Consider the following 19,053-nt stretch of genomic DNA (forward strand, 5'->3'; position numbering starts at 1 on the left):
AACAGCTGTTGATGAATAAATTATTAGCAAATAATTTATGGTAAATACGGATAATAAAAATAAAGCAAACAACTGGTCCCGTAGCTCAGTTGGTTAGAGCGCTGGTCTTATGAGCCGGAGGTCGCGAGTTCGAGCCTCGCCGGGACCAGTTAATCTGAACTTTTATATTTTTTAATATTCTCTCTCCTTTTAATCAACGTATACAACTCAAGCTAAAATTTCATCGGACAAAAAATTCACTGGGATAGGTCTCCCTTTCTAAACTATCCCTCCCTTCCCGCAACTCAAGCTCTTCTAGTTTTACTTCTGTCTCTTTCTTTAATTTCTCCACATCACCAAACACCTTCTTTATGCCACCTTCAAGGATCATTCAACTAAAATGGAAGATAATCCATGGATTTTGTAATAAATGACTTACACACTTAGAGAAAAGGTCAACAAGAGAAGTACAGAAACTCACATTCCAAATTAATGACATGAACTAATTATTTCCTATATATATATGCATTCAAATTAACTCTTCCATTATAAAATAAGTCTATCATTTCAGGCAGTACTAGTACTAGCCATTCAACATTGTCTTTCTCTGCCTACTCTCAACCTTGTTAATAGCGGCACCATGTGGTGGCTTGACCATTGAGCTCATCCATAGATATTCTCCAGATTCACCTTTCTACCAACCAAACCTCACCCACAAACAGAGAATCCAAACTCTTGCTTACCAGTCCATCACTTGAGCTCAATACATCAAAAACATGACAACAACCTTAGCATCCACAAAAAATCAAACATTTTCCTATACTCCTGAAACAGTTCGTGTTCTCGTGAACGCTATGCTAGGCCTCGCACTCTACAGCGTTAAAATCAGGCTCGGCACCATCCCAACCTCCTCTCCACCATACAAATCTTACAACCTTGTTTTCGACACTGGCAGCGATCTCACTTGGCTCCAATGTGAATATTGTAGAAGGCACCACTGCTTTGCCGTAGAAGATGAACCATTTCCATGTACTAGTTCAACTTCTTACTAGCTTCTGCCATGTAATGGACATCCTCTTTGCGAGGGCCCTTGCATTGAAGGCTCGTGTGCTTTCAAGAGAGGCTATGCAGACCAGAGCTATGTGGCTGGCTTTCTTGCATCTGATACTTTCAGTTTCGATAGCAGTACAGGCCCCGGTAGGGAGTCTCTTCAAGGCTTGGTATTTGGTTGCACCATTGACAGCAAAGAGGTACGTACGTGACTTGTTGGTAAAGTTTGCTGTCAAAGAAAAATTGAAACTTATATAATAAGCCTACGTGGGACTGGTGATCACCAATTGTTAGCTTGATATATATTATTGGACTCAATTCGTGACACTTTAACATTTTGAATAATAATTATCTAGCATGTTATAATATCGGAGAGTTTTTGTACGTAGCTTGATTTACACGGTTCTTCACTTAATCGTAGACAAATTGTAATTCCTCTTTCATACTTATTACGTGGGGTCTCGATCTATTTAGGGTAAACCTACACACTTGGTCACTTCGGTACTATATTGAATATTTCATCCTAAAAGTTGAAGCTATTAGTTATACAATATGGGGATTAATTTGGTATTCTTTGATTTCAGGTGTCCTTTGCTGGCGATAGTAATCAAATATCTGGTGTCATGGGTCTTGGATTTGGTCCCAAAACGTTTGTTAACCAATTAGACTCTCAAGGCCAAAGCAATGGTCGTTTCTCACACTTCCTCAGACGAAAAAGAACAATGGGGGCCAAACAATGGGGGCCACCAGTTCATTCATTCGATTTGGTGCAGACATAGAGCAAAGGCCCGACCTAAGCGTGACAGAATTAAAGAGAAACAACAACATTGTACTATACTACATAAACTTAATAGGAATAAGTGTCAACGGCTACATGCTCAACATACCAGAGCAAGAATTTGAAATTAAAAAAGATGGAAGTGGAGGCAGCATAATTGATTCTGGTGCTGCATTTAGTCACATTAGACGGGCAGCTCATGACAGTTTACTCAGAGCTTTAGAAGCTGTCCTTGCAGGATATGGGGACACAGTGAAAAGGGTGCCAAGTGGGGATGTACCTTTTGAGCTTTGGTATGAGGTGTTGAAGCAAGAAGCCTTTCAAGGCTTCCCAGTGATCACATTCCATCTCCAAAACAGTGCTGACATTATCTTGGATGCTGAATCTGCTTTTCTTATTGGAAAAGGTACTTCTGGAAATATGCAATTCTATTTGGCTATTATTTCTGAAAATGATCCTAGAGGTCTAAATGCTATCGGAGCATACCAGCAGACAAATTACCGTTTCATCTACGACACAAAAAGCTACAAGCTGTTTTTTGGTGCAGAGGATTGCTTTCGTAGTTCTTAGAAGTTTTTGAGCTTCTCTCTGGTTTTAGTCTTTAGACAAGTCAATGGCTTTCTTAATAAATTTCAAATGTGTTGTTAAAGAAATATATATATATATATATATGATTTTGGAATAAATGATTTATTCATCCAGATAAAATACACATCATGTTTTAAATAGTGGAATTGCTGTTAAGGCACAATGATGATTCCGTGTATTGATATGCTTACATGCATTATTGCACGTATAATTCTTTTAATCATTTGGAGATATTTGTTTTTTTCCCTTTTGGAGTAAAAATTACATTTGGAATTCATTCAACCCACATCTGGACTGACTTTACAATATAATTACCAACACTTTTTAGAGGTGAATAACGTGTGTAATTATGCGTTGGATAGGTTTGAAGTCTTGTGCAAGGGGATAACATTTTTTTGTTATCCCGGCCAATCACACTATGTTACTTGTGATAACTTTTTCACTTGACATATCATAATTGGTCGGGAATAGTTAAACAGTGATATTCCCGTATCATACAAGTTTTTTTGCTTATAGAGGGATTTGATTAATTAAAGTACATAATTTTTAATTAAAAAAGTAAGTTGTTTTTCTAACTTACAAAATTCTTGAAGCAAGACAGAGGATTTGATTGAATATGTAGAAATCTGCAAAAACAAGATTCAGATAAATAGAAAGGCAACCCATCTGCATCAGACAGTGATATTGATTTGTTCTGCTATCGCTGTAGCCTGCTTTTGTTGATTTCTCAAAATGACAAAAACCCAACCACCAAATGACCACCACCTCAACCACACGTACGCAAACACGTTAACCTTTCATGAGTTGTATTAGCGTTGGTTGAGCCTATGATTAAGGAGAGAGAACTAAAAAAACCAAAAAGAAAGATTTCTATATGATATTATATGACAAAATAATTATAAATTCCACAAATATATATTTTTTATTTTTTATTTGGTGAGAAAAAGGCTGGTGATGAGGGGCCATGGCAATCTACACCACACCCACCTTTTATTCTCTCCCACCTTCTCAGGGGCTTTGCTTCTTCCTTACTGCTTCTATTACAATTGGCACAACCTTTTTCCTCCAAAATCTTGAGTATCCATTTCCTAAAACGAGTGTCTTCTGGGACTTTTTCAAGCTGCTTCTCTGGTATGTGAGTCTTACCCAGATGCTGTTTTGTTTGGTTTTGCATTGTTTGCCTTCCTTTGGGAGTTGGCAAGTGGGATTTGGGGATACCCATTTGTGCATTTGGGAGACGTGGGTGGGATCTGGTTGCTAAATATATAAGGAATTTACAGAAAGCATATTGGTATGGAAGTCAGTTTACAATGTTTGTGACAAATTCTTTGAAAGATTTTATCTTGCATTTAACTTCAATTGGTTTTCTTTGGTCAACAGTTTAGTTTACTTTGATTCGTATCTGTTTGTTAACTGTTGGATTGATTTCCAAGGAAAGAGAAAATAAAAGTACCATTTTTGCATGCTTAAAGTTAATTCATTGTTAGTTGCTTAATGCTGATGGTGATCATATTTAACTCTCAGGGTTATGTTAAATTGGAGAGAGACTCTCACTATCAGGTATGGGTTCTGGATATTGGTTTAAGGCATTAATCGGCTTAAAGAAATCCAAGGATGGCAGTTCAAAACGATTGAAGGTATAGAGCCTTCAAATTGTTGTACATGGTTTAGCTTTTGTTAAGGAAATGCAATTTGAAATTTAAATTTTACTCTAATTATCATTATTCTTTATTTTTAATCCAAAATTGAAATGTTGTTCTTGAGCACGTCCATCTTACATATCACTCAGCAAGTCCATGAAGGTTTAAGTTTCTAATTTATGCTATAACTATCTTGCAATTATTGCTTATCTAACACATACTTGAAGGTATTACATTCTCTGTTGCTGTCACAATACACACGAGTTATATTACCAGTTTGCATCATGAATAAAAACTTTTTAAACTAAACCTAGTCATATAAGTGAATGCATGGTTTATGATTTAGTGGTATGGTTGCTACTAGGAATTTATATGTAATATCTCAAAATTTATGTTGGTATGTAATTGTAATTTCTCACCCGTCATTACATTTTTCTGACAGGGACCTTCAGTTAATGGAAAATCAAATTCCATAAAATTGAAAAAGTCTAGTTTTGCAAATGGTAAAAATCTTGGATTGCCAGATGAGGAAATAGCTGCAATTCGAATTCAGACTGCTTTCCGTGCATATGTGGTATGTTTAATTACAGGTTATGTAATTAACAAAGTCAACACCGGTTATGTTTGTTCCCAGATGATCCTTTGGAATTTTGTTTTTATGTCTCTAGTTTGGCTCTGCTTATTTGGTGAACAGTTTCTTGTTTCTTGTTTCATCAGTAATGAGGATTTGGTAATTTTGTTGAATTATGTAGCAGTTTGGTCCTTTCTTGCTTCAGATGAAAATTCAAACTTATCTGAAGGCATTTATGCATGAAGGAGCACTTTTTGTTATGCTGGATTTTGTTTTCCTAAGACTTTCTCTCACCCATTGCAGGCTAGAAAAGCTTTACGCCGCTTGAAAGGGATTGTTCGATTGCAAATACTGACCCAAGCTTATCCTGTTACAAAGCAAGCCACAACTACATTGAGCTATCTTCATTCATGGAGCAGAATACAGGATGAGATTAGAGCTCGTCGACTTTATATGGTAACGGAAGGACGGATCAAACAGAAGAAATTAGAGAATCAACATAAACTTGAGGCGAAGCTTCATGACATAGAGGTGAGACCACCAGCTCCCACATCTAAGAACATGTCAGATTTAAAATGTACAATAAGATTCTGCAAGTTTCTTCATTAATCGTGGTGCACTTGTGCACAGAATCATCACCTCATAATCAGCCTCAAGCCCTCATGATCACACTCACACAGCATTTGCACAACATTATTTTTCATTGTTAAAAGTCTATTATCATTTAATTACTTAGTTGCCTTAAGGTTATTTCAGTCTAGTCCGTCTATTTGTAAAGTTGATTGCTTAATAACTGAATTTTTTTTATGAAATGCATCAGATAGTACATAATACAAGATGACAAGCTTTTGGCATTTGTGCTTTGTTATTCCAAATCTCTGCATATGTTGCCTGAGATCTGTTATGTGGTTTTCTCTTAAAGATCAGATGCATGTGAACAACCATATGAGGATTGTTTTTCATACCTTGTTGTCCTTAGATAAATTCACTTTATGACTGCTTTTTGAACTCAATTAATGCTTCTGAGTAATTGTCTCAATGGATGACAGGCGGAATGGTGTGGTGGATCCGAAACAATGGATGAAATTCTTGCAAGGATATATCAAAGAGAAGAAGCAGCAGTTAAGCGTGAGCGGGCTATGGCATATGCCTTTTCTCATCAGGTATACTGTTTTCTTGTATGCACTTTATCCTTTGGTTTGACCCTAGAATCAATTGAGAATGAAAACACGTTTCCATGATTTGTAGTGGAGGGCCAACTGTAGTCAGAGCCAAGGATTGGGTAATTATGAACTTGGCAAAGCTAATTGGGGTTGGAGCTGGAAAGAACGATGGATTGCTGCTCGTCCATGGGAAAGCCGTGTGCAGTCACCTAGCCCAAAGAAAGTACCGAGTAAGCAAGCTAGCAAGGTTGGTAAAAACACAAATTCACCAACGCCAAAAACTCCAGTTTCAGTCAAGCTCCCTTCATCAAATGGTAAGGGAACTACAAGGGCTCGGAGATTGTCTTACACAGCAGATGAAGTAAAACCGGTTGCACGTGCAGAGGGCATTAAAACTGAAGAGAGGAGCACTCAGAAATAAACATTGACTTGCTGGTTCTGGGCCAACGGTAGAGACTAAATAAGAATGTCTTCCGTATGTTATCAGTTCAAACTGCCGAAATTTGAGGGAGGATCCATTTTTTAATATAGGCGGTCATTTCTGATTCTTGTACATGGAGTGGTGTGGAAGTTATATGCTTGGGCGTGCAGTAAAGGATTATCGAACAGGACCTGGATTTGGGACTGACCAGAGCATCCTTCTATGATGTTTTTGTCCCTATTCTTTATTTTGATGTATATTGTTAAAGAAGGAAAATATTATATTTATGGTGTAAATAGACAATCTATTTGTTGATGGGTGATTATACTGTGCTTTTGCGCATTGTAATTAGTAATTACTACGGTTGTTCTTCACATTTTCCACCAGCAGGCTGAAGTGATTTATGCTGCTGCAAGTGTTGATCTTTGAATTACTTTGTGTTACATCATTATTCAATTGATTGACTATTGAATTCAGTATCATATATGATTTAGCTTTTTCTTCAATCAACCAGATTTTGTGCGAAGGGTAAAATTCGAAGAAAAAAAAGATGAGCATCGAGGCCACAAGAACGATCATTAAATCAAAGTCTAAGCTTTTAGGTGTTCTGCACAAACGAGATAGGTTCAAAAGGGTAGCTGTATGTATGTGTTCATTAAACTCTTCGTCCTTCACCTACAAAAGAGGATGAACTTAATAATGCTTGCCTAGTTGACATGACATGACTATCTCTATCCACTAAGAAAATGGAAAACACAATTGTTAGAAGAGGCTTTTCATGGTCTTATAATTGCAACTTTAATCTCCTTTTGTTTTTGCAGGACTAGGTTGCTGACTTTTTGACTTGTTGGCACCTAAAACACATGAGAGGTTTTCTCACCAGCATTATGATATGGGATCGAATAGTTTTGACAGAGACACATAACAGGAAAATTTAGTAGCAGATGGGAAACAATTTTGTAAGACTGAAAACACAATCAAAAGACTTGTTAGATCAAGTAACCAGATTCTTCTAGTACATTCTGAACATGTAATCTACCCGAGGCAAAGTCCTATGCAGGAATAGAACTAATGTGAGGAAGGAACTGGATTTGGCTAAGAAATATGGCTATTGCAGATATACATGGGATGAACTGAAAGGACAGCCTTCTCCTCCATCACCTGCATTATAATTCCAAGACATCAAACTTTGAAACCAAGCCACCTCCATTTTGGAATCTGTTAAACTTGAGGCAGAATTGAGGGCTTCTTCAGCATAGTTCATTGAACTTAACTGGTGGTGATCAAGAACTGGTTCTTTAAAACTGTTCACATTGTTCAGTTTTTCTGGTTCACCACCATAGCTTCTCTGGTGATGCTGAAACTGACGCATACTCTCTTCTCCAATGTCTTGCTCTGTCTGTTGAGCAGAGTTGATATTAGTACAGTCATACTCTTTTCCAGGTAGTTCAGACTCAGAGAGAGCCTCAATTGCTGCCTTGGCCTTCTCAATGAGCCAATCAATGGCCTTACTTGGCCGGTCGTAGCCAAGGCGGTCTTGGACATCATAGAACTGTATAGCAGTCGGAGCTGAAAGCCGGAACCTCCGGTCTCTAGGACCTTTGGAAGTGTACACCTTGCTGTGCCTTTCTTTTCTTGCAGTGGATCGGACAATGTGGCCTCCATGAACTTTTACATTCTTCCCATATCTCGCATTGTTGATTTCCGCTTGTTCAGATGCCAAATGTGAAGAAGAAGAAGACATTGAGTAACAACTTTTCCTGGAGGATTTTGCTGTGTGGGTATTCAACATCTTGCCATTTAATGGTCCATAGTTTGGTGGTTCTTGAACATGCTGATATTGACCAATTAGTCTCTTCTGTGATTGTTGTTCTTCTTCTTGAACATCTTCTGGTTGATCTTGATCTTCATTCTTTGATCCTCTCTGTTGTAACATTTGCAGACGCAGAATGTCTTGCAGGTGACTCATGGATTCTCTCTCCTCTCTGTCTTCCTCTCAAGTTTATGGAAGATAGTGGTGCAAATAGTCTAGCAATATAGTTAATGATAGAATTAGAAACGAGGACAAAAGCTATGAATTCTGATCAGAGCTGACTGGAACTCAAGGAAATGAGAGGTATCTTTGATAGAGATGGCATGACAAAATCTGCTCAAGCAGAAGAGATCATAAAGATCACCTGTTATAAGCTAAGCACAGGCTGCATGGCATTAATGCAGAAAAAGCAGGCTTCTTTCTTCAGCCCCTTCTTCCTTGTATCAAACCTGTCTAGTTTACTTGTAAAGTCTCTTTTTCTTGTTGGGTTTTGAGTCACAGAGCCAAAAGCCAAAACCCAACAGTGATATGTTTGGTGCTAAGGCAGACTATATAGTAAAGATTCCTCAAACGACAGGGACACTTTCAATCATATGTGTTGGTGAGTCTGGTTTTCTTGGAAGGAGTTCATGTACATTCTAATCAGCTATCTCTTGTCCTCAAAAGCTAGTCAACTGGACACATTACCTTTTTTCTTGGGGACCCTCCTAGACTTTAGGGGCTTAATTATGAACTGATGGCAAGGACAATTTTATGGTAAGAACTATGAAGCAGAGCATATAATATCAATAATATCAATGCACCCTATTAAGCTTATGGCATATTTACTAATTCATAATTGAAATCAAATAAGGAGTTGAATTCCTATTATGGATTACTTCTGTGTTCAACATTCTCATATCATTACAGATTAGTAATCTTGTGTTCAATTCATTCTCATCCGATTACGGATAGTAAACATGCCATTAAGCTCTTTTGATCTAAGTGAGGTTTCAAACTACAAAATGTTAACAGTTTGTTTGTTGGGCTGATACCTTCTTCCCGTGCCAAAGGAGGACAGCATGCGCAGCTGCGCAGAGAATCGTTGTAAAGAAAAAGAAAACAACTTGTGTAACCATGGTACTCTGTCTGTCTTACAACTTAAGAAGACGATATAATGGCATGTCACATGTGCCACGACCCCACTTGATATTATTGCACTTTAAAGCCTACTCGTCCAATCCACTTATTAATATGTGCTTTACAAAATTAATTAATTAATATCCTACAAATTTCAAAGAAAATACATTACAAGAAAAATTAAACGTTGTTCACTTTTTTTGCTAAGCAAGCACTGCCAAAAACGACTATGTAAATACCACAAATCAACCGAATTAGCTGTGTTGTTATTAAAAATGAATTGCAACATGTATTTTGAGGATTGTAATTCTTAATTTATTTTATCTATTACTATGGAATATAGAGGAGAGGTTGCTCTATGAGGTATATGGGTTATTCCGGTCATTTTATGAGAGGAGAGTAGGCTATTTAGCTAATCCAATATTCGGGCCTCATATGTAAATAATAAATATATTAGACTAGTCCTCTTGATCTTTCTTTCTTTCTTTTTTTTCTTTTTTTTTTTTGGACAAAAGTCCTCTTGATCTCGGGACTGATAATATAATATGGATTTTCTTAAATAGATAATAATAATAATAATTTAGGGTTCAACCGTAAATAATAATCAACCGTAATGTGCAAGTGTTTCCATAACCATTGCTGAATTTGCCGAGTGAAACAACCAACAAACCCCAATAACTAGTCTTGTCTTCTACTACTATTTACTATGCAGAGCTACAGCCCATGATCTCACTCCTGAGAAGGCTATCAACATCACCTCCGCTACTCATGGAGCCGGCCAATTCTTGTGTAGGGTCACAGAGACTTTTGGCCTTGGCCCAACAGCTCCGTCTCTACAAGCCACCTCCTTTCTCCTCCGACGATGATATTGAGGAGCAGAGAATCGAAGAAATTGCTCACAAGGTTGTGTCGCAGGTGGGTTTTGCTGAATCTAATACCCCAATTGCACAAGACCCAGAAAGGTTCAGACCCAAGAGAGCCGCTGTTTTGCTCTGTCTCTTTGAAGGGGATGTTGGGGATCTGCGTGTTATTCTCACTAAGAGGTCATCAAAGCTGTCCACCCACTCGGGTTTGTGGAGTTTTGGGTACCCTTTGTTTGGTTCCTGAGAAAACTGAGGAATATTAAAAAATATATATAGAAATCCGAAAGATTGGTTTTTGGGGTTCATTTTTTTTTTTCTTTTTTGTTTTTTGGCAGGTGAAGTTGCTTTGCCAGGCGGGAAAACAGAGGAGGGAGACAAAGATGATGGGGACACGGCAACAAGGGAGGCAAAAGAAGAGATTGGTTTGGATCCTTCGCTTGTCAATGTTGTCACTGTTCTCGAACCATTCTTGTCTAAGGTATCAAGTTTTTCTTTTTTGATTGTTCGATTGTTAATTTCATTATTGTTATGTGGTTATTATTTGTTATGAATTTTCGCTTCATTGAACTGAAATTTGTACAATTAAGACTGTGTTTGGGAAATTACAAATTAATGCCTGAGTTTCTCTATAGTGGAAGTTGAAAGTTGGGAACTTCAGTTGAGACTATAAAGAAAGGCCCGACATATCTTATACTTTGTGTTTGCAACTGAAATGAGTTTGAATGTAAGGCTTAGGGTCTTAAATTCCAGAAAAATGAGCAGTTACATTGGTAGATTGGAGGAGCTCTAACAATTTGTCTGCCTGAGACAGCTATTTAATTTCGGCATTCGAAAATTTACATACAAAAATGAAGGTATTTGAAAATTTTGGAGGTTAGTCTAGGGGAAGAGCAGGGTAGTTAGTGTGATTTGTTGGTTAAATGCTTTGGATTGACTTAGAAAGATAGGGTACCTAGAGGAAGAGCAGGATGACCATAATGGCATTATGACCTGTCCTCATATGAGGCACTGCAAATTTCGGTGTAGGGTTTGCAACTTGGAAAAGCTTTCTGGATATATGAGGAACTTGATTTAGCTACCATTGGCTTTCTGCGCAGCACCTACTGAGAGTTGTCCCCGTTATTGGCATACTCAATGAAAAGGAAGCATTCAAGGCTGCTCCAAATCCTGCTGAAGTGGAAGCCGTATTCGATGCTCCATTGGAAATGTTCATCAAGGTTTGCCCCTTTAGTTTCATTGCTCTCCGAGTTAAAGCAATACAATTTTCTGTTATTTCTGTTTAAAGGATCATTTTGTATACATTTGCTTCAGGATGAAAACCGGAGGTCAGAGGAGAGGGAGTGGATGGGAAACAAGTATCTGATTCATTTCTTTGACTATGAAACCAAGAACAAGAAGTACATAATATGGGGCTTAACTGCTGGTATCTTGATTAGGGCTGCATCAATTGTATACAAACGCTCACCACCTTTTGTGGAGCAGAATCCCATTTACAAGGTTCCTAGAGTTGTAGACATAAATACCACGATTCCGTAATTTTTTTTAACAAACTGTGGATTGGGTTGTATTTGAAATGATCTTCTTTCCTGCAATAATATTTACCTCAATATGCACTCTGTTCAATAATAGGAACATTTAAGTCAGGGCAGGCATTTTTCTTTCCCTCTAAACTTTGTTTTCATATTGTGGTGATGCGAAATGGCCTAATGTTTCTCAAATTTTCAGCCTCATCAATCTGAACTCTTCTTATAGTTATGATTGAAGCACATACCTTTCTACAAGAAGATCAATAATATACAAAACAAATGTAGTGGTGAAGGAATAGGTTAAATTATTTTCTTTTATTGTGTGCCAGCCTTCAGTAGTAGGTAGGTTGGCCAATTTAGCCAACGTTGATCTGGTTGGCCGGATTTCTGGCACAGTCGGCAGTCCAATTTGCAGGACCAGTTCACCCCGATTTGGTGTGGTTTCCTGCCGCCACACCCACCCTATTAGTAGGGAAGGTAAGCGCTATTCCCACCGCATTTGTCTTGGAGAGACTTGAGGACATAGAAATAGGTGGCGTGCAGCGTTGAACAAAGACTCCAAACTTTAGCCCAACATTTCAGACTCGAGAAATCAGTCATCGGGGCCTTAACTGCTGGCGTTCTGATAACCGCTGCTTCAAGCGGAGGCCAAAATTCTGGATTGGATAGCACCACCCCAAGCCATAGGTTTAACGTCGTCATGTTATTGTTACTCATCTATCAACTTTGAGCTGAGACTTTAATATAGTTCAGCTGCGCTTCGACCTTTTTTCAAGGATCCTTCCAAATAACTTTTTATGCACTGTTATTTATTTATTTATTTATTATTTGTTGAAGAGAAATGTTTAAAAGCGAAGCCAAGTGCTATATGTTTGAACCACAGATATTCAAGTGGCCAACATAAAGAGAGAGTTATTCTGAAATGATTTTAGGGGAAAAGAAGCTTAAATAGGGTAAAATAAGGGATGGCAAGAGATCAGGCTTTTTTTCTTTCTTATTTCTCTCCTTTTTCTGAAGGGATCCTACTCTGTGTCTCTTTACAAAAACATCTGCTCTTATTTATAAGGGGGAACCAAAAGAACTAACTTACAAGCCTGCCACCCGAGCTCGGAGCCGAGCCATTTATGTCACATCAGATCTGTCAGATGATGGGCGGTTTAGGTTTGTCCACGTCCTCTGCTCATGATAACCCTTTCATACTTTCAGTGGGCATGGACAAGGTAGCCTGCTGCTCACGACAGCAGTCTCATTTAGTGAGGTGGTGATCTGAACAGTTTACACTTGGCTTTGAAAAGGACGTGGACACGCTTTTTGAGGTATGGCGGATCGGCATCGACGTGGCTCATATGTATCCTCTTGATTTTGCTAAGGAGTCCGAGGCTGAGGGCAACTTGCTCCTTTCTTCTGGTGCGGTGCACGAGGCCCACGTGTCGTCGTTTTATTTGGGCAGATGGCTTCGGTGTGTGCCGAGCGTCAACACTATACATACCCCACCCCACGTCGTTTTTGTTTCAGAAAGAGATAGCATAAAAAAGTAAATGGATTCGGACAGCGTTGAACGAAGGCTCCACACCTTAGCACAACATTTCATCGCCGATAAAGCAGTCAAACCGGGTCCGGAAGCTACTGCCAGCACCACCTGTTGGAGCAAACGAGCGGCGGTTCTGGTGTGTTTGTTTAAAGGGGAAGAAGACGACCTGCACGTCATTCTCACAAGGCGAGCCTCAACTCTCTCTTCTAACCCTGGTGAGTGGTCAAATGGTCATGAATCATGATCAGCCTCACACACCAACCTACCAGCATAAGCATGAAATAGGGTGTGTTTGGTTGCAGGCGACGTTGCGCTCCCCGGTGGGAAAAGAGAGGAAGGGGATGCTGATGACGTGGACACTGCCCTCCGGGAGGCCAAGGAGGAGATCGGCTTGGACCCGTCCCTAGTCAAGGTTATCACCGTTTTTCAACCCAGTTTAACCAAGGTTAGCTCATAACTCATCATATCTGTACAATTGTACATTACTGTATGTAAATATAATTTTTTATAAATGTAACTAGTTATTTTAATCTACCATTACTGTATGCATGCATTGAACAAAAAAATAATAATAATAAAAGAAATTACAACTTTTTCATCTTTAAATGGGAGCTTCTATTTGCACTGCACCAAAAATACAGTGAAAAAATATTTAAGATTTTCAATTTTTCATGGTGGTTGACAGATTGTGAAAATAGAAACTCTTTTAGTTGTATTTTTCTTCTCCCTCTTTGGGAAGTAAAGCTAGCTTTGTGTTTGCTATGTATGTGCAGAATGGTATGACTGTGGTTCCTGTAATTGGCCTACTTTCAGACTTAAAAGCATTTAGTCCCGCTCCAAATGCTGCAGAAGTGGAATCAATTTTTTATGTTCCCTTAGAAATGTTTCTCAAGGATGAGAACAGAAGAGCGGAGGAGAAAGAATGGATGGGACACAAGTATCTGTTACATTGCTTTAACTATGAAGCAGATGGTAAAGAGTATGTCATCTGGGCTTTCACTGCTGGCATTCTGATAAGGGTTGCTTCAATTGTGTACCAAAGGCAGCCGGCATTTCTCGAACAGAGGCCCAAATTCTGGAATTAGGTTTTTATGTCAACCGGCATTGCTTGAGTCAAATATTTATCAACTTTGAGCTTAGACAACAATCCAATTTGTGCATAGTTCATAGTATTATTCTTCGCAAATATTGCCATGCCATGAACCCAAAGATCAGCGCAACACATAAAGCAATAATCTATTAGACACAAGATAACTGCACATTTCAATCAAAATAATTAGGAGAATCCATAGGCAACGAAATATATGATAGTTCAACCGAGCTTCAAGCTTCTTCAAAATTGTGTGGGAGCGAAAATTACCCCTCGAGAAATCAATCCACTAGCACCTTAAACTTGGGGAAGTGTGGAGATGCAATTAAGCAACATGTTTGATTGTCTATCCATGATCGCACATGAGTAAAATCATGGGATTAGTGAAATCATGGGATTAGTGGGATTTGATGATCATGGCCTATCAAGACAAACATGTCATATGCCCATGATAAAAAGCCAGCATGTTCCATATCACACGGCAAAGCCCACAATATCACCCACTACCATGCCCATGATGGAGTGATTGTGGATCATGAAGAGACCATGGAACTTGGAGCCCAAGACTCCACTGCTTATAAAAGGCCAATTAATCCGGTATCCAGGGAGGGGTTACAATTTTACTCTTAACTCTCTTGTGATTGTACTTCTACTGACTTGAGCGTTTGAGTATTTTCTTGCAAGTACCCTCTTATTGTTGGCAATTGAAGATAGTGTTCGGCTTCTCAATATTGATTACAACATTACAAGTTGAAGGACCCGAAATTTTATGCTCCCACAATAGACCATAGAGCTTTTAGTGTAAATGTTCCCGTGTAAAAGCCGTATGGGATTAATAGCCCAGAAAACGCAAAAAAACAAAAACAAAACAAAACAACAATCTTGCCAACAAAAATTAAAAGGATACTTTCAGTACCTCCTTTAGCTAAACACCTCGTAGAATTTGTTTTCAAATGTTAAAGCGATGAACAAAATGTTAAATTTGTTTTCAATTTTTCATTCTTTTAGGATTTTTTAGTATTTATTTAATTTTTAAATAGATATTAAATGTCAAGAAAATAAATAACAATCCCATATTTCACAGAAAATTTAACAGAAGCTGATGGAGGTGTTAGAATAGCACTAAAAGTGAAGTTTAGGTGGTAAATAATTAAATTCTTTTTATTGGTAGTAAAAGCACACACCCGTAATGGTCTAGTCTAGTCTGGGTGATAATTATGCAAATTCCCCAATAAAAATAGGGTTGGTGGGTGCCTGCCTTAAGTAGTTGGGAAGCGAAGCCAAGTGCTATACATAATCCCCACATTGTTTTTGTCTTAGAAAGAGAAAACATAAAAAGTAATGCATTCAGGCAGCGTTGAACAAAGGCTCCAAGCCTTAGCACAACATTTTATTGCCGAGAAAGCAGTGAAACCGGGTCCAGCAGGTCCTGCCAGCACCGCCGCCGGTACAAGCAAACGAGCAGCGGTTCTGGTGTGTTTGTTCAAAGGGGAAGATGGCGATCTGCACGTCATTCTCACAAAGCGAGCCTCAACTCTCTCTTCTAACCCCGGTGAGTGGTCAAATGGTCATGATCGGCCTCACCTACCCACCTACCAGTATAAGCATTGTAAAGACTAATTAGAGATAGGGTGTGTTTGGTTGCAAACTTGCAGGCGATGTTGCGCTCCCCGGCGGGAAAAGAGAGGAAGGGGATGCTGATGACGTGGACACTGCCCTTCGGGAGGCCAAGGAGGAGATCGGCTTGGACCCTTCCCTAGTCAACGTTATCACCGTTCTTCAACCCATTGTAACCAAGGTTAGCTCATGACTTTTTAACAAATGTAATTAGTCATTGGAATAAATAAAAAAATTACAAATCATGCATCGTTAAATGCGAGCTTCTTGAATGATGATATTAAAGATTTTCAAATTTTCATGGTAAGCTTTGTGTTTGCTATATACGTGCAGCGTGGTATGGCTGTGGTTCCTGTAATTGGCCTACTTTCAGACATAAAAGCATTTAGTCCAGCTCCAAATGCTGCAGAAGTGGAAGCAATGTTCTATGCTCCCTTGGAAATGTTTCTCAAGGATGAGAATAGGAGAGCAGAGGAGAGAGAATGGATGGGAGCCAAGTATCTGTTACATTATTTTAACTATGAAGCAGATGGTAAAGAGTATGTCATCTGGGCTTTAACTGCTGGCATTCTGATAAGGACTGCATCAATTGTGTACCAAAGGCAGCCACCATTTTCCGAGCAGAGGCCGAAATTCTGGAGTGATGTTGCTCAGAACACTGCCATGCCATAGGTTTTTATGTCATCGTATTCACAACCAGCATTGCTCGAGTCAATATCTATCAACTTTGAGCTTAGATTTCAAAGTGTTAATGCAGAGTGTTAAGAGATTTTCCTATGCATATCTCCGGCAGAGACCGAAAACCTTCTCTATAGCAGTTTCTCTTCACCACTTTCTCACATGTTATAATGACAAAGTAATGATAAAGTTTATGCACAGTTCTTAGTCTTGGAAATATTGCCATGCCATGAACCCAAAGATCAGTGTAACCCTCAAAGCAAGAATTTATTATACACAAGATAACAGCACATTTCAATCAATAAATTGGGAGAAACCATTGGCAACGAAATTGGATCCATATAGATAGTTCAACCGAGCTTCAAGCTTCGCAAAATTATAGACCATAAAGCTTTTTAGTTATATAACATAGTAGTCAGAACATATGGATGGCCAAAAATCTAAATGTTCCCGTGTAAAAGCAGTATGGGATTTAATAGCCCAGAAAAAAAAAATTAAACAAAACAACAATCTTACAACAAAAAATAAAAGAACACTTTCAGTACCTCCTTCAGCTAAACACCTCGTAGAACTTCTCAATGACAAGTAAGCCTGAGTCAATTGACTCTAAAGGATCCTTCCGAAGACGATGTCTTAAGCAGTTAGGGATGACGGTAGCAATATCCTCTGGAGTCACCTTATCTCTTCCCTTTAGAGCAGCCAAAGCTTTTGCAGCCCTGTTAGTCACTATGTCTCCTCTCAATCCATCAACGTTCAACTCTGCACAAACCTTAGAGATTTTCACCTTGAGATCCTGATCAATCTGAACAGATGGAAGGTAACTTCTAGCTGAGCCAATCTGTTGTTGAAGCTTTTCTTGCTCAGCTTGGTAAGAACCCCGAAATTCTTTGGGGTTTTTGTCAAACCGAGCTCTCTCCTCCACAATCTTCACTCTGAGCTCTGCATCCCTTACAGTCCCAACTTGTGCATGCATCCCAAAACGGTCAAGCAACTGTGGCCTCAGCTCCCCTTCTTCTGGATTGCCTGAGCCAATCAAAATAAACCGGGCAGGATGTGAAATTGAAATACCCTCTCTCTCCACTGTGTTCCATCCGGAGGCAGCAGAATCCAATAAAACATCCACTAAATGATCATCCAAGAGATTAACTTCGTCCACATAAAGAATTCCTCTGTTAGCTTTTGCAAGAAGGCCAGGCTCAAATGCCTTGACGCCCTCAGTTAGAGCTTTCTCAATATCAATTGTCCCACAGACTCTATCTTCTGTAGCACCCAAGGGTAAATCAACCATGTTGATCTTAGTCATGGTGACAGGAAGTTCCTCCCCTTTCACAATGCTCTCTCTAACTTCCGCTCCCATGGACTCTGGATCTTCGGGATCAGAATTGTATGGATCACCATAAACTACCTTGATTTCAGGAAGCAAGTCAACCAAGGACCGAACAGTTGTGGATTTTCCAGTTCCCCTATCCCCCATGATCATGACACCCCCAATCTTGGGATCAATCACATTCAGCAGAAGGCACAGTTTCATCTCATCTTGCCCCACTATAGCAGCGAATGGATATACTGGCCTCTGGTTTTCCTTAGCAGCAGCCCTCTGTGCCTGAATATGATCAGGCTGACCAGAATTAATCACACATATATTGAAGAACCTAATATTTATATAGCAAGTGAATTCCCAAAAATAAAAACTTTTTCTTGAAATTGAAACTTATCTTTGATTATTTACTCAGTTAAGGAAAGAAATTTTGGGTTCAACAAAATCTTTCTCCAATTACAGAAAATTTCAACATCCAAATTTAACTATAACCTATGCACTTCAGCCAATAATATTAACAGTGAAATTTTTTTAATCAAAATTTGTTGTCAAATAGAGTGAGGGAAGACAAATAGATAAAGAGGGTTCAGACCTGCTCAGCAGGGCTGATTTCAGTGGCAACATTGGTCACTGCCACATGAAATTGAGGCCTCTTCTTTCCATGAATCCCAATCCCTCCATAAAACTTCTTCCCATAACTCGTCCCTGCAATACAAAAAATAAAATTCATTCACATTAATAACAATCCACTAGCCAGCCAGCTAATGCTAAACCCACATCTTATATCCCTTTAAAACACAAACAAACACCAAATATGAACTGGGTTTTTCTTATCTTCAACCAAATTACAGAAAACACGCCTCAATCATGATTCTGTTGCTGGAAAAAGAAGGGGGGGTTTTATTCTATTTAGCGGGAAATGTACCTGGGCTTAAAGAGAGAGAGGGAATTGAAGCCCTGGAAGTGCGAGATGAGAGAGGTCGAGAGGCAAAGGCTGCCGTTGAGCAGCTTCCGAGTATGGATGCCATGTAAAAGTGTTTATGGAAAGCGGCCTGTGTTCGAGTGTGAGTATATTTCTTGAGCTTGAGAGCTTCACATGGTTTCTAACTTTCTATTGGTTTGTGAGGCTGAGGATAAGTGGATAGATTTTCAGTCGTATCTTGTATTGTATGTTACTTGCTCTGCTTTGTCGTATACCAAAAAGAAGAAGAGAAAAATGTGGTGGCCATTAATACATTTTTGAAAAGTTTCTTAAATAATTTAAAAGAGAGTAATAATAGCATGTAAATTATTTATGTTTTGGAATTG

The 19,053-nt window shown here is 38.8% G+C and overlaps 6 protein-coding genes, 1 non-coding gene and 1 pseudogene across 8 annotated transcripts; 6 read left to right on the forward strand and 2 right to left on the reverse strand.

Annotated features, from left to right (window-relative positions):
• TRNAI-UAU lies at positions 75-148 on the forward strand. Its single transcript has one exon. It is a non-coding gene; the product is annotated as a tRNA-Ile (tRNA).
• Positions 755-2,377, forward strand: LOC18780948 (annotated as a pseudogene).
• LOC18779315 (protein IQ-DOMAIN 1) lies at positions 3,333-6,672 on the forward strand. 2 transcript variants are annotated; one of them, XM_007211657.2, is made up of 6 exons: positions 3,333-3,526; positions 3,920-4,032; positions 4,478-4,609; positions 4,910-5,137; positions 5,656-5,769; positions 5,855-6,672. In XM_007211657.2, the coding sequence occupies exons 2-6, from the start codon at positions 3,958-3,960 to the stop codon at positions 6,188-6,190; spliced, it is 885 nt and encodes a 294-aa protein (XP_007211719.1). In that variant the 5' UTR covers positions 3,333-3,526; positions 3,920-3,957; the 3' UTR covers positions 6,191-6,672. The 2 variants fall into 2 exon arrangements, with proteins under 2 accessions (XP_007211719.1, XP_007211720.1); XM_007211658.2 differs by having other exon boundaries at positions 3,347-3,686.
• LOC18778505 (transcription factor TCP4) lies at positions 7,140-8,511 on the reverse strand. The gene is made up of 2 exons (XM_007214298.2): positions 8,368-8,511; positions 7,140-8,218 (listed from the first exon to the last, which is right to left on the reverse strand). The coding sequence occupies exon 2, from the start codon at positions 8,157-8,159 to the stop codon at positions 7,299-7,301; it is 861 nt and encodes a 286-aa protein (XP_007214360.1). The 5' UTR covers positions 8,160-8,218; positions 8,368-8,511; the 3' UTR covers positions 7,140-7,298.
• On the forward strand, positions 9,582-11,628 carry LOC18781090 (nudix hydrolase 15, mitochondrial). Its single transcript, XM_007211915.2, has 4 exons — positions 9,582-10,191; positions 10,321-10,463; positions 11,083-11,202; positions 11,297-11,628. The coding sequence occupies exons 1-4, from the start codon at positions 9,846-9,848 to the stop codon at positions 11,519-11,521; spliced, it is 834 nt and encodes a 277-aa protein (XP_007211977.2). The 5' UTR covers positions 9,582-9,845; the 3' UTR covers positions 11,522-11,628.
• On the forward strand, positions 12,976-14,228 carry LOC18778753 (nudix hydrolase 11). The gene is made up of 3 exons (XM_007211967.2): positions 12,976-13,257; positions 13,345-13,487; positions 13,816-14,228. Exons 1-3 carry the CDS (start codon positions 13,050-13,052, stop codon positions 14,125-14,127), a joined length of 663 nt encoding a protein of 220 aa, XP_007212029.1. The 5' UTR covers positions 12,976-13,049; the 3' UTR covers positions 14,128-14,228.
• LOC18778799 (nudix hydrolase 15, mitochondrial) lies at positions 15,407-16,638 on the forward strand. The gene is made up of 3 exons (XM_020561859.1): positions 15,407-15,684; positions 15,788-15,930; positions 16,083-16,638. The coding sequence occupies exons 1-3, from the start codon at positions 15,474-15,476 to the stop codon at positions 16,419-16,421; spliced, it is 693 nt and encodes a 230-aa protein (XP_020417448.1). The 5' UTR covers positions 15,407-15,473; the 3' UTR covers positions 16,422-16,638.
• LOC18778382 (magnesium-chelatase subunit ChlI, chloroplastic) lies at positions 16,774-18,919 on the reverse strand. The gene is made up of 3 exons (XM_007211672.2): positions 18,671-18,919; positions 18,338-18,450; positions 16,774-18,030 (listed from the first exon to the last, which is right to left on the reverse strand). Exons 1-3 carry the CDS (start codon positions 18,771-18,773, stop codon positions 16,978-16,980), a joined length of 1,269 nt encoding a protein of 422 aa, XP_007211734.1. The 5' UTR covers positions 18,774-18,919; the 3' UTR covers positions 16,774-16,977.

Source organism: Prunus persica, chromosome G4 (genome assembly GCF_000346465.2).
Source record: "Prunus persica cultivar Lovell chromosome G4, Prunus_persica_NCBIv2, whole genome shotgun sequence".
Taxonomy (NCBI): Eukaryota; Viridiplantae; Streptophyta; class Magnoliopsida; order Rosales; family Rosaceae; genus Prunus; species Prunus persica.